The sequence below is a fragment of the Solea senegalensis genome, linkage group LG6 (assembly GCF_019176455.1).
Source record: "Solea senegalensis isolate Sse05_10M linkage group LG6, IFAPA_SoseM_1, whole genome shotgun sequence".
NCBI lineage: Eukaryota > Metazoa > Chordata > Actinopteri > Pleuronectiformes > Soleidae > Solea > Solea senegalensis.
In genome coordinates, this window is record NC_058026.1 from 26220766 (window position 1) to 26235305 (window position 14540).

Below are 14540 nucleotides of genomic sequence, written 5' to 3' on the forward strand. Positions count from 1 at the left end.
ATGCACTGGAAGACGGTGAGCACAGCAAACAGGATGTTATCGAACTGGGTGATGCCGTAGTTGGGTCCGAGCCAGCCGCCTCTGCATAGTGTGCCATTAGGACACAACCGGGACGGCAACTCGGTGCCACACGGCAAATCGTCCACGGTCTCTCCTGATCACAGAGAGACAGAGAGGAGGAGGAGGAGGAGGAAGAGGAGAGGGCGCACCATTACGACATGACGAAAGAAAACTTGTCACAAGTAAAGTTTCTTCTTTCATTTGTGTGAGAATGAAAACTCTGGATATCAATGGTCCTAATGTTTCAGAGCTCATTATTAAAAATAAAGCTGTGTGTCAGATTTACGGAGATGTGTTGAATAAATGACCCATAAGTTTGTTTGTATAAGTGTAAAACATTAAAATGGTCAAGTTTAACGCAGACGAGTCACATCAAAAAAGTATATATATATAAATATATGTATATACAGTATAACATACTGCAACATGTCAAAAGGAAACGACATGATCACATGATCACATGACCTGCGTGTGCTGCTCTTTCATTCCTTACCGGTCATTTCATCATAACAGGTGGTGTGGAACTTTCCCATGTAGAACTCCAGGCCGATGATGGCAAACATGAGGATGGCCACGAACAGCAGCAGGCCGATCTGCAGCAGGGGGATCATCGCCTTCATGATGGATTTGAGCACCACCTGCAGGCCTGGAGGACACAGAGACAACTGAAAACCATCCAGTGTACAGAAGAGAGGATTCACAGTACAACCATTATTTTGCTGTAGTGGACTCAGCATTCACAACATGCACCTGTCAGATTCTCTTTGTTTCCCTGGTCTGAAACCTGGGCTCACACGTGACTGTGCTGCATAAAAATGTCTCATCATTGATGTAATTGGCACTTGTGGAGGATGTTTGTGGACATCATGCATGTATGATGTATGTTTGCAAGTGTGACTGAACACATGTGTCATATATACTTTATATTGGCAGTACACAGCCTGTGTTGCTTCTCCTTATTATTGTTGTTATTGTCATGTTTGTTGGGTCAAGTGTCAAGTGTATGGGCTATATAAATATAAATATGGCATATTTAAATGTTGATAATCATGAATGTTTAATGTCATTATCATTAAATAAATACATGTCACTGTGTGGTTTTATGATGCAAGATGGGACTAGATGAGCGTTTGGCTTCTCCCATTTTCCCTTTCGGTTATGTGTATTGTGTGAACTACGCTGCTGTGTGATGAGTGATCTAAATGACACCGAAATAAACATATAAATAAATGAATAAATAAATAAATAAAGATGATAGTGTTCATTACAGGAATCAGAGTAAACCATAGTTGGAGGAAGTGAGGAAGAGGAAACGACTGAATAACATTTTGTGAATAAAATAACATCAATTAGAGAAAAAATGGATCATCTCCTCCCTCATATTGGGACTGACTCATCTTCTAGCACAAGAGCTTTAGAAGCACCAGGTGCACAGTTAGACAGTTTCTCCCCTATAGATCTCCCTGAGTTAACATCATTAGTTTCATCATCTAAGCCATCAACCTGTCAGTTAGATCCTATCCCCACCAAACTGTTTAAAGATGTGTTTCCTTTAATTAACAACTCTATATTAACTCAAATTAATCTATCCTTATTAACTGGATATGTGCCCCAAACGTTTAAAGTAGCAGTTATTAAACCCCTTCTAAAAAAAGCGACCCTTGACCCAGATATTTTAGCTAATTACCGACCGATATCTAATCTTCCCTTTGTCTCTAAAATCTTAGAAAAGGCAGTTGCTAATCAATGATGTGAATATCTGCGCATTAATGGCCTGTTTGAAGATTTTCAGTCAGGTTTTAGATTAAACCATAGCACAGAAACAGCACTAGTTAAAGTTAGTAACTCAGATAATGGTCTAGTTTCTTTACTTGTCCTGTTAGATCTTAGTGCTGCATTTGACACCATTGATCATGATATTCTACTGCAGAGATTGGAGCAGACTCTTGGTATCACAGGTGCTGCCCTCTGCTGGTTTAAATCATACTTATCTGATAGATTCCAGTTTGTTCACGTTGATGAAATAAATCAGGTTGTTCAACTCCAGGAATGTCTCAGAGACATTAAGTCCTGGATGACCTGTAACTTTCTACTTTTAAACTTTTATACTCGGCCCTAAACACCTCAGAGAAAAACTTTCTGCCCACATTGTCACTTTAGATGACATCACCCTGGCTTCCAGTTCCACTGTGAGGAACCTTGGAGTTACTTTTGACCAGGAAATGTCTTTTGATTCACACATAAAACTCATTTCCAGAACAGCCTTCTTCCACCTGCGGAACATTATGAAAATTAGAAACATTCTGTCTTTACAGGATGCTGAAAAACTAGTTCATGCTTTTGTTAATCTAGATTAGATTACTGTAACTCCTTATTAGCAGGATGTTCCAACAAGTCTGTTAGAATCCTTCAGTTCATTCAAAATGCTGCAGCACGAGTTCTGACAGGAACTAGAAAGAGAGACCATATAACTCCAGTGTTAGCTTCTCTACACTGGCTCCACCCACAGTTTAGAATTCAATTTAAAATCCTCCTCCTCACGTACAAAGCACTTAATGGTCAGGCCCCTTCATACCTGAAAGACCTAGTCTTACCCTATCACCCTAACAGACCACTTAGGTCACAAAATACAGGTTTACTTGTGGTTCCCAGAGTCTGTAAGAGTAGAATGGGAGGCAGATCCTTCAGTTAGCAGGCTCCTCCTCTCCTGTGGAACCAGCTTCCAATGACAGTTCGGGAGGCGGACACTCTCTCTGTATTTAAAGTTAAACTTAAAACTTTCCTTTTTGATAAAGCTTATAGTTAGAGCTGGTTCAGGGAAACCTGGACCAGCTCTTAGTTATGCTGCTATAGAACTAAACTGCTGGGGGATTTTCCTGTGGTACACACACATTCACTCTCTCACACTCAGCATTTGATTATGACTTTTTATATATCATTAACCTTGTCTCTTTCTCTCCCTAGTTTGTGTCTTTCCTTCCTTCTCTCTCTCTCTCTCTGTATTCTCATCTTGCAGGTTGCAGGATCCAGATCCAGTTTTCGAGGCTATCCATATCATACATATCATCACCATTATTATTGTGCTATAATTAAAAGTCGATATCATTAACTGTATAAACTTGTAACTTGATACAGTTGTTGTGTATCTGCTCCTGGTCTCCCTCTCTCTCTTCTGTCTCTCCCTCATCTCCCTCTTGTCCTTTCTCTCCCCCCTTTCTGTCCCCCACCTCTCCACTGTCCCCCATTTTTCCTTTCACCCCAACCGGTCGAGGCAGATGACCGCACATCTCTGAGTCTGGTTCTGTCAGAGATTTCTTCTTCTGTTAAGAGGGAGTTTTTTCTCTCCACTGATGCCTAGTGTTTGCTCATTGTGTGAACTGTTGTGTTCTCTGCTCTCTTTGATGTTGTCTATGTACAGACCTGAGATCATGTATGTTATGATTTGGCGCTATACAAATAAAATTGAGTTGAAGGAGGGGCGAGTGACTTCAGACCGGCTTTTTTCAAACAGAGAGAACTGAAAAATGGCTGCCAGTCTGTATGGACATGTATGGACATGAAAACAAATGCACATGGTCAGGAGAGGGGAAGGGACGGGGAGCGTCAGTGCTGAGTTTTTACAATGGTGGTAAAAATAAAAAAGCATGAATTAAAAAAAAGAAGAGTTTGTATGGTAACAACCTCTCGCACAAATGACTTCACTGAGACAACTTACACAGTTTGTTTTGTTACGTATACATAGTGAACTACTCGAGGTAAATGAAGTGTTCGGACGTGTCTGTTACAAAGTTGCAGGTCTATCACGCAGCAGACCACAGTTCCTGGTGTTTGCGTCTGAAACACAGTGTTTTTGTTTACTAGCCCTAACCAGGTGGTTAAGTGTCTCAATCTAACCACTTTCATAACCAAGAGACTGTTACCATCACCCTCATAAAGCACCACACACAGTGTGTAGACGTGTGAGTATTGATTCAGAAATGCACTTCATTTTGAATGCAGCAAAGTTGTGCATGAAGGAAACTGTAGTGAGTTGAAATGGCATGAAACTCACTGGGAATCCCAGACACCAGCTTTAGTGGTCGCAGCACTCTGACGGCTCGTAGTGTCCTCAGGTCGAGCTGAGACCCGACAGACGACAAAATACTGCAGAGAAAGACACAAAACACACATTATTTTCACTCACATGAAGTGAAGACACTTGAAACGCGCGTATTGATTAAAAAAGATAGAATATTATAGAGAATCCAGAAATATGGACATGAAGCAAGTGATGAACTGCAGAACAAGCTCAAAATAAAATAAATAAAGCACTTAAAAGTATTGGTAGAACCACAAAATGAAACACACTTCATTAAATGTGTCCTATAACGACATTTACAATTAATAATCACATCAGGGAAGATGAGTTTACTGACTCAGTAACAAGATGCTGTGTGTGTGTGTGTGTGTCTCTGCATGTGTGTGTGTGTGATTGTGTGTGTGTGTGTGCATGTGTGTGTGTGCATGTGTGTGTGTGTGCATGTGTGTGTGTGCATGTGTGTGTGTGTGTGATTGTGTGTGTGTGTGTGCATGTGTGTGCGTGTGTGTGTGCATGCGTGAGTGTGTGTGTGTGCGTGTGTGTGTGCATGTGTGCGTGTCTGTGTGTCTGTGTGTCTGTGTGTCTGTGTCTGTGTGTCTGCGTGTGTGTGCATGTGCACGTGTCTGTGTGTCTGTGTGTGTGGCTCTGGTGTAAAGTCAATCAGACACATTGGAAAATTCCACACTGTCTCATACGGAGGCGGAGGGCAGCAAGTGTGGGAGGAGGAGGAGGAGGAGGAGGATGAAAGACAAGATCATTATACATGGGCAGAGTTTGACCTCAAGTCAGAGATCAGTAGAGGTCAAAAAAACAAACATTGATAGGAGACTAGAAGGTTTGTTTTTTCCTCAAAGTGCACAACAAAACAAAGCCTTTAATATGTTAAACATGTTTATTTCTCTTCACAATAAATCAGATATCAGTGGGATGAAGATTCTTTACTCTCTCATATGTTACTTTATGAACTGCACTATAATACACCTTTTTATATCAGTCTATAAGTGTCACGACAATTAGAATAGAATAGAATAGAATAGGTGTCAACTACACTAGATTCACTGAATGAAATATAATAGCACTAGACTAGATGAGAATAGAATGACAACATAACAAAAGAGACAGACTAGAATATAATAAAGAAATGATGAAACCTAAGAAAATAGAACAGAGCAGAGAAATGAAGAGAACTCAATAGAGTGGACTAAAAAGAACAAAGAGTGCAATAACAGAGACTAGATTAGAATCCACAAAAGCAGAATAGAGTACACAACACACCAGGTGGAATACAATAACAAAGAATAACACAGATAGAATCAACTGAACCCATATTAAAGAGGAAATGAAGCCGTATTAACTGAGTCAACTCAAGTGCCACAGGACTCTTTTCTCATCCACAGTACACAGTTGTGTGTGTGAGAAGGGGCTCAGTGTGTATGCAGCACCTGGAACAACACACTGCTTTAAACCTTTCTTTCTTTTACCACAATCAGAACCGTGCTCGCTACTGTCCACCAAATGTTCCACACGACACACTGGACTGTGAGAGCAACCATACAGTAGCACAGTATCTTAGGAGAGAGAAAGTATTTCCAGAATGAGCCACGAGAACTGTGGATGTCAAGCATGGAGGAAATGCCACTTAAAAGCCTGCAAAAGCAAAAGGAAGTGAATAGACAAATTGTAGATATGGATAATTCAAGCAATCTCAAAATAACACACAGGCTCAGGATGTGAATCTTCTCTTCACCATCACCATCATCTTCCTCGTCCTCTCTTTCCAGGTTAATTCCAGTAATTCGTCTCATGACTCGTCCATCTCCGGTCTGCACTGTATACAGGTCCTGTGTTCTCTGCAGCGGGGTCCATGACTGTAGTTTGGTACGTACACATCATCACCAGGAGAAAAACTCATGTTGTCCATTGACTTCACATCAGGCAGTAGAAGATCCAGTGTTGAGCAGAAGCATTTCAGCTGGTGACAATCCAGTCGTTTAATTGTGGGAGATTCTGCTGAAAGCCTCCTGACGCATCATCAACTTTATAACATGTCGCTTTCACTGGTTATGGACAGTTAGAAACAGGTGGTTGGAAGGGGGAGGAGCTTGTGAGTCAGTCTCTCTCCAAGTTTTAAATACTACTGTAGGAGTATTGAGTTAATTTAGTTTAATGTTAGTTTAAATGATTAATGCAGGATTACTTGTTACAGTGCAATTTGTGAACAAATAAAAAAGTTCATGCCTCTGATTAAATATTCTTGTAAGGAAAGGAACGTGGCTTTGTGGACCTTTGATGTTAGTGAGATAAAGGGTACTAAGATACTTTGATGTCTTTGATGCTCTGATAGAATCTTGTAAGGAAAGGAACGTGGCTTTGTAGAACTTTGATGTTAGTGAAATAAAGGGTACTCAGACACTTTGATGGCTTTGATGGCTTTGATTAATCTGTAAGGAAAGGAACGTGGCTTTGTGGACCTTTGATGTTAGTGAGATAAAGGGTACTCAGACACTTTGATGTCTTTGATGCTCTGATAGAATCTTGTAAGGAAAGGAACGTGGCTTTGTAGAACTTTGATGTTAGTGAAATAAAGGGTACTCAGACACTTTGATGGCTTTGATGGCTTTGATTAATCTGTAAGGAAAGGAACGTGGCTTTGTGGACCTTTGATGTTAGGAAATAAAGAGTACTGCAGACACTTTGATGGCTTTGATTAATCAAGGAAAGGAATGTGGCTTTGTGGACCTTTGATGTGTTAACTGACACTTTGATGTCTTTGATGGCTTTGATAGGGGGATTAGGAGATATATACTGGAGGAAAAAGTGTAAAACGGTTATATGTTTCCTTTGACAGTGGGAGTGCAACACTAATATGGGCAACTACGGTTTTGGTCGCATCAAGGTGAGCTGTGAGGGCTACCACCACCCCAATGATGCCTACACCCTGAAGGGCTCCTGTGGACTGGAGTACTCCCTGGAACTGACTGAAGGGATCAAGGGATTTGGAGGTGGGATGTCAGATTAATGAGGCTTCATCTTTTTCATAAATCGGTGACATATTTACATATTTCAAAAGTATGTCTCTTTGTCTCAGATCTCCTGGGCTTTGCCTCCAGTTTCTACAGCGGTTTCTCCCGAAACAATCAGCAGCAGCAGCACATTGATCACAGTGGGTATTTAGGAGGCCTGCTGGTGGTCGCCGGGCTTCTGCTGGTAGCCTATTGCATCTATAAGCTGTTCCTCAGTGGAAACATGGCCCAGTGGGGGCAGGACGGACGACAGACTGGTTACCCCAGAGGCAATTACCATGGCTCCACCGCAGGAGGATTCAAGCCAAGATTCAAGTCCGACTTCACAGGTACTGTTGTTACTGGAGAAGGATTTAGTCGGCAACAGTTCATCCTAGACCTTCTCCTCTTGACAATATTTTCCTCTTTCTGTTCAGGACATGCTGGGGCCAACCCAGGCTACGGTTTCCATGGTGACCACACCCATGGACAACAGTTCCCAGGAGGCCGAGCTAACACTGGCACAGGCGGAGGGTTCTGGACTGGCATGGGGACAGGAGGGCTGCTGGGATATCTGTTTGGTCATCAGAGGTCAGTGAAGGGATGAGGATATGTCTTCTTTCATTTCACTCACACACTTCAACATTTATGTGTGTTTGTGTTTATGTGTGTTTTACAGGAACCATAGGAACAATTACAACTACTACACAAATACTCGACCTACACACTCCTCCTCCTCCTCCTCCTCCTCCTCTAGGTCACGGACTACTTCAGGTATGTTAACACGTTGGTCAGGAACAATAACCCCAGGTGAGAAACCAGAACATAGACACATTTATGAGGCAAACAAACACTGATTCATGTTGATCAGCTCAGATGAATTTACTGGACCATGACTAAAGGATGAACTGATTCAGAATGACATGTGAGCGTGTGATAACTGTGCTCTGACATCTCAACATCTCTGATTGGTCACCAGGTTTCAGAGGAACCAAGAGAAGATAGAAGGTGTGGAGGTGAACATCCTCCTCGTCAGTGGCTTCTTCTATTATTTCTGGGTATTAGTGAGACTTTGACTCCCAATCACATTTTCATCACATGTAACATGTTTATAAAAGTCTGTTCACCTGTGATTGGATCACAGATGTTAATGTTAGATCTGAACCAAACAGGAGGGGGAGGAGCTTCAGACGGGGTCATGTTCTGTTGCAGAGGTTCTGCACAGGAAGTTGTGAGGAACAGTTCTGTGAATGTTCTGTTACAGCGACCTTCAATGTTTTATAGTGTGTGACAGTAAAGTGAATATTAACTGTGTTTTCTTGTGATATATATGTATGTATATAATAAAAGTATGAAATGATTTGCTGTTGCATCATTAAACGCACACATTCTTCCCTGCTCACCGAGAAAATCTAAAAGAGATGCTTCAATCCATGATAGGACAACAATAAATTCACTCACTCACTCACTCACTCACTCAGAAATGTGCGTGCACAGTTTGGGGTCAGAAAACTCACTCGGCTTGGAACTAGTAGAAGTAGTAGTACTAGTACAAGTTAGTCCAAGTACAAGTTGAACGCGTCGACAGGCTACTAGAGTCTATCTGGACCTGATGTTTGTATTTTCTAATTACTTGGAGTTTGACACACAGCAGAATGTAAAATGGCTGCATCTGTTCAAGTTTGTTAAAACAATACATTTTTGTTATATATCAATCTTTTGATCTGCCGTAATAATGTAATAATGAATTTAAATGAAAATACCTCAAGTTGAGGGCTTTTCAAAGTCATTTTTAGGTGAGATGAATTAGATCCATTAATTACAGATCATAATAATTCATTCATCTCTCAATGTTTGTCCTACAAAGGCCTACATTCTTCATTTTGAACATTTTATAACCTCTTCTTTTTGCTGCTCCACTTTCCACTTTCCACTTTCACAGTCAGATGAATGCATGGATGAATGGATGAGTCTGAGGAGCAAAGGCTCTGTTTGGATGTCTTAAATCTAATCATGTGTTTCTCAGTCTGTCTGTTGGTTCTTTTTGAACCCAGAATTCATCCGTGCGAGACGAGCAACCATCCGCTCCAGCTCCTGCCAGACAAACCAAACCTCCGGGATGCAGTCACCCCTGGCAACAGTGACACCTCACAGTGCATTGAAGTGTCCAGTAGAGGGAGCAGCAGCTGTGCTGTGCTGGGGATGGAGGGATTGGACTGTGTGGGAGGTGTTAGGAAAGGAGGGAAACACTGGAACAACATGAGTGAAAGGAGTCTAGTTATTTATCATTTTAATTATCATTTAAATCTTAAATTGTTTTAAACTCCATCTATGGGAAAGTACTGTGAGGAAAGTTACAGAAACTAAACCCAGTTTTGGAAAATTAAGATTTTTAGAATAATTAACTCGAGTCTTAACTGTGTCTCTGTTGAGCTCCAGTGCACACGTCTTTGTCACTGCTGAGGAAAAGAAAACCTTTGTTTGTGTGTTGTTGTTTGTGTTTTAATGGCAGCCATGACACTTTCCCTCTAAAGGTCACACCGCAGGACGTGTTACTGACACAAAAAACACCACATTTGCCATCAGAACTTTTTTAAACGAGCATCCATTGGCTGTATGATTACTGTGATTAATGTGTACTTTATCACAGAGCTCCCTCATCCTTAAAGGACACTGAGTCTAAAAAAACAAGATTGATTAGACAAAGACTAGAGACTGAGAGTGTCTCAGAGGACATCCACACTGAGAGGGAACGCAACTTCCCCTGAGAGACGAGCGTGAGAGAGACGAGTGAGCAGATTGAAAGAAAGTGAAGAAAGTGATAGTCCTGTGAGTCAAAGTGTGAGATTTAACCAACAGAGACTCTCACTGCTGGGAAACACCTACACACACACACACATACACACACACACACACACACAATGTGCCCCTGCATATAGCCTACCATAGACATGTATACACACACACATGGTGTAAGTGTGGTGGTAAGCACTGAAACTTTAAAATGATTAAGATCTTCTTCAATATTTACATTGTTAAAAATGCTAAATGGAAACGCGAGTGCGCGCATGTGGAGATTCTTGATGATTATTTGCTTTTTGTATATATATATGTATATATATGTATACAAATGAATACATATGTATATATATGTATACATTTGTATACATATATATACATATGTATACAAATGTATACATATGTATATATATGTATACATATGTATACATATGTATACATATATATACATATATATATACATATATATTGACTGTTTTACAAAAGAAATAAAATAGTAAACGCAGACTTTAATCTCAGTCTCAGTGTTCTCAGATTAGCCCTGTGAGTCGGCTCAGATTTGGGTATAAAAAGGTGAAGTGAGTTTGTTATTTGCCAAATAAATAACAATAACATTTTTAGTTTAACAAGATTTGAAAAATATCTATATTGTTTTTATGACAGGTGGTCTAATAAATTTGTTAAGCACTGTTCATTCATGAGACACAAGTCCGACATTGACCTATAAGAGACGACACAAACTACAGGCTAAGCTACATGCTACGCTCGTGTTTCATTTACATGTGTGTGTGTTTATCCAAGCTCCAGGTGTCCTGCAGCAGTCTTTCACTGTCACAGGTTCTTCTGACTCAGGCTCAGACTCCGGATCAAATGTGTGAGGGATTACGTCATTACTCAATGTTTTGATCTGCGGGTCTGAGAGCTGATGTGCCAATGACATCACTTCCAGGTAACTGGCCAATCACAAGACAGTCTGTGTTCTGCGGGTGTGGTTTTGGTCTGAAACAGCACGGCTGACGAGAGTGTCAGTGATGAGACATTTACATCGACTCGTCTGTAGCGAACTCATGTCTAAGTACACCTCCATATCTCACATGTGAGTGAGACAGGACCACACTATGACCTCTTTAATTCTCCATATCTCACATGTGAGTGAGACAGGACCACTATGACCTCTGTTTGTTCTCCATATCTCACATGTGAGTGAGACAGGACCACACTATGACCTCTTTAATTCTCCATATCTCACATGTGAGTGAGACAGGACCACGCTATGACCTCTTTAATTCTCCATATCTCACATGTGAGTGAGACAGGACCACACTATGACCTCTTTAATTCTCCATCTCACATGTGAGTGAGACAGGACCACAAACTCTTCATACTTCACATGTGAGTGAGACAGGATGACCTTTAATTCTCCATATCTCACATGACAGGACTATGACCTCTTTAACTCTTCATACTTCACATGTGAGTGAGACAGGACCGCACTATGACCTCTTTAACTCTCCATATCTCACATGTGAGTGAGACAGGACCACGCTATGACCTCTTTAATTCTCCGTATCTCACATAGAAGTGAGACAGGACCACACTTTGACCTCTTTAATTCTCCATATCTCACATGTGAGTGAGACAGGACCGCACTATGACCTCTTTAACTCTTCATACTTCACATGTGAGTGAGACAGGACCACTATGACCTCTTTAAGTCTCCATATCTCACATGTGAGTGAGACAGGACCATATGACCTCTTTAATTCTCCGTATCTCACATAGAGTGAGACAGGACCGTAATGGCCTCTTTAATTCTCCATATCTCACATAGAAGTGAGACAGGACCACACTTTGACCTCTTTAATTCTCCATATCTCACATAGAAGTGAGACAGGACCACACTATGACCTCTTTAATTCTCCATACTTCACATGTGAGTGAGACAGGACCACGCTATGGCCTCTTTAATTCTCCATATCTCACATAGATGTGAGACAGGGCCGCGCTACGGCCTCTTAAATTCTCCATATCTCACATAGAAGTGAGACAGGACCACAGTACGACCTCTTTAATTCTCAATATCTCACATGTGAGTGAGACAGGACCACACTATGACCTCTTTAATTCTCAATATCTCACATGTGAATGAGACAGGACCACACTACGACCTCTTTAACTCTCCATATCTCACATGCGAGTGAGACAGGACCACCACCTCTTAATTCTCCATATCTCACAGGAGCCCTCTTTAATTCTCCATATCTCACATGTGAGTGAGACAGGACCGCGCTACAACCTCTTTAACTCTCCAAATTTCACATGTGAGTGAGACAGGACCACGACCTCTTGACAGGACCACACTACCTCTTTAATTCTCAATATCTCACATAGAAGTCTGACCTCTTTAATTCTCCATTTCTCACATAGAAGTGAAACAGGACCACACTATGACCTCTTTAATTCTCATTATCTCACATGTGAGTGAGACAGGACCACACTACGACCTCTTTAACTCTCCATATCTCACATGTGAGTGAGACAGGACCACACTACGACCTCTTAAATTCTCGATATCTCACATAGAAGTGAGACAGGACCGCGCTATGGCCTCTTAAATTTTCCATATCTCACATAGAAGTGAGACAGGACTACTTTTAACTTTCCATATCTCACATGAGAGTGAGACAGGACCGCACTATGACCTCTTTAACTCTTCATACTTCACATGTGAGTGAGACAGGACCACACTACGACCTCTTTAATTCTCCATACTTCACATATGAGTGAGACAGGACCACACTATGACCTCTTTAACTCTCTTCTTCACATGTGAGTGAGACAGGACCGCACTACAACTCTTTAACTCTTCATACTTCACATGCGGTGAGACAGGACCCACTATGACCTCTTTAACTCTTCATCCTTCACATGAGAGTGAGACAGGACCACACTATGACCTCTTTAGCTCTCCATATCTCACATAGTGAGACAGTGAAGTGAGACAGGACCTACTGACCTCTTTAACTCTCCATATCTCACATGAGAGTGAGACAGGACCACACTATGACCTCTTTAGCTCTCCATATCTCACATGAGAGTGAGACAGGACCCTATGACCTCTTTAACTCTCCATATCTCACATGTGGTGAGACAGGACCACTGACCTCTTTAACTCTCCATATCTCACAGAAGTGAGACAGGACTCGACCTCTTTAACTCTCCATATCTCACATGAGTGAGACAGGACCGCGACCTCTTTAACTCTCCATATCTCACATGCGAGGTGAGACAGGACCACCTCGACCTCTTTAACTCTCCATATCTCACTGGACCACACTATGACCTCTTTAACTCTCCATACTTCACATGAGAGTGAGACAGGACACACACCTCTTTAACTCTCCATACTTCACATGTGAGTGAGACAGGACCACACTATGACCTCTTTAACTCTCCATACTTCACATGAGAGTGAGACAGGACCACACTATGACCTCTTTAACTCTCCATACTTCACATGTGAGACAGGACCACACTATGACCTCTTTAACTCTCCATACTTCACATGTGAGTGAGACAGGACCACACTACGACCTTTTTAACTCTCCATACTTCACATGAGAGTGAGACAGGACCACACTACGACCTCTTTAAACAACTAAGCAGTGATAATTGTGCTGATGCACATTTCAAACACACACTAATCAATAAATATTCTGGATTAACTTTAATAAACGTCCATGTTTATATTCATACTTAAATGACGTCTCTTTATTGACATTGATCTTGTTGCAGCTGGGGATGATTGACAGCCCTGATGACGGACATCTTTGAGGTCACTCACCACCTTCACTTATTGCTGCTTGGGCTCCCCCTCTTCACCTCCCTGCCTGTCCATGGAATTGCCATGGCAACCAGCAATTCCTCTCTTTGCCGAGTCTCCACGGTTACCAACCTCCTCTCATTCATAAGTGTTGCTAGGGCAACGCAGCACGGGCTCATTGATGGAATCTCAGCCTTGCTGCAGCAACGGAAATGGGAAGAGGGGAAGAGGGGAAGAGGGGTCTCCTAGCGATTGGTTTGCAACCTCTGCATCCCACTAAGCACACGCACACGCACACGCACACACACGCACACGCACACACACACGCGCACACGCACACACACACTTACTGTCCTTATCTACTCCCTGACACCCTGCTCTGAGTGCAGACATACAGAGCAGCATGAACACAAACGCCTGCATCTGTTCAGTGCATATAACCACACACACATGTATTATGTGTGTGTGGTTGCTTTGCACACACACACACACACGCACACACACACACACACACACAGATGTGATGACAGTGAAGAATGCATCACAGCTCAGGTAATATGGATGACCTAGTTTCTCTGTTGCTGCTGTGATGAACACTGAAGTTGTGTTTTACAACGTGTTTAAACACATACAGTGTACATCTCACAAATACACAAATACACACTTGTAAGGGTATTCATTTAAAGTACCTGTGTGCCTGGATGGTTTTAAGAATTGAACCTTAAAGGAAACATTGTCATTCCTCATAGCGAAATCTGTCTTTGACCAATCACTGGAC

The 14540-nt window shown here is 41.7% G+C and overlaps 1 protein-coding gene across 1 annotated transcript in view; it reads right to left on the reverse strand.

Moving 5' to 3' along the window:
• LOC122770849 (voltage-dependent P/Q-type calcium channel subunit alpha-1A-like) overlaps positions 1–14540 on the reverse strand; it is a 143529-nt gene that overhangs the window by 107810 nt on the left and 21179 nt on the right. The window contains 3 exon segments of the mRNA XM_044028014.1: positions 1–154; positions 554–706; positions 4112–4203. The exon segment at positions 1–154 is cut by the window's left edge and continues 34 nt beyond it. Coding sequence (XP_043883949.1) covers positions 1–154; positions 554–706; positions 4112–4203 — 399 coding nt within the window.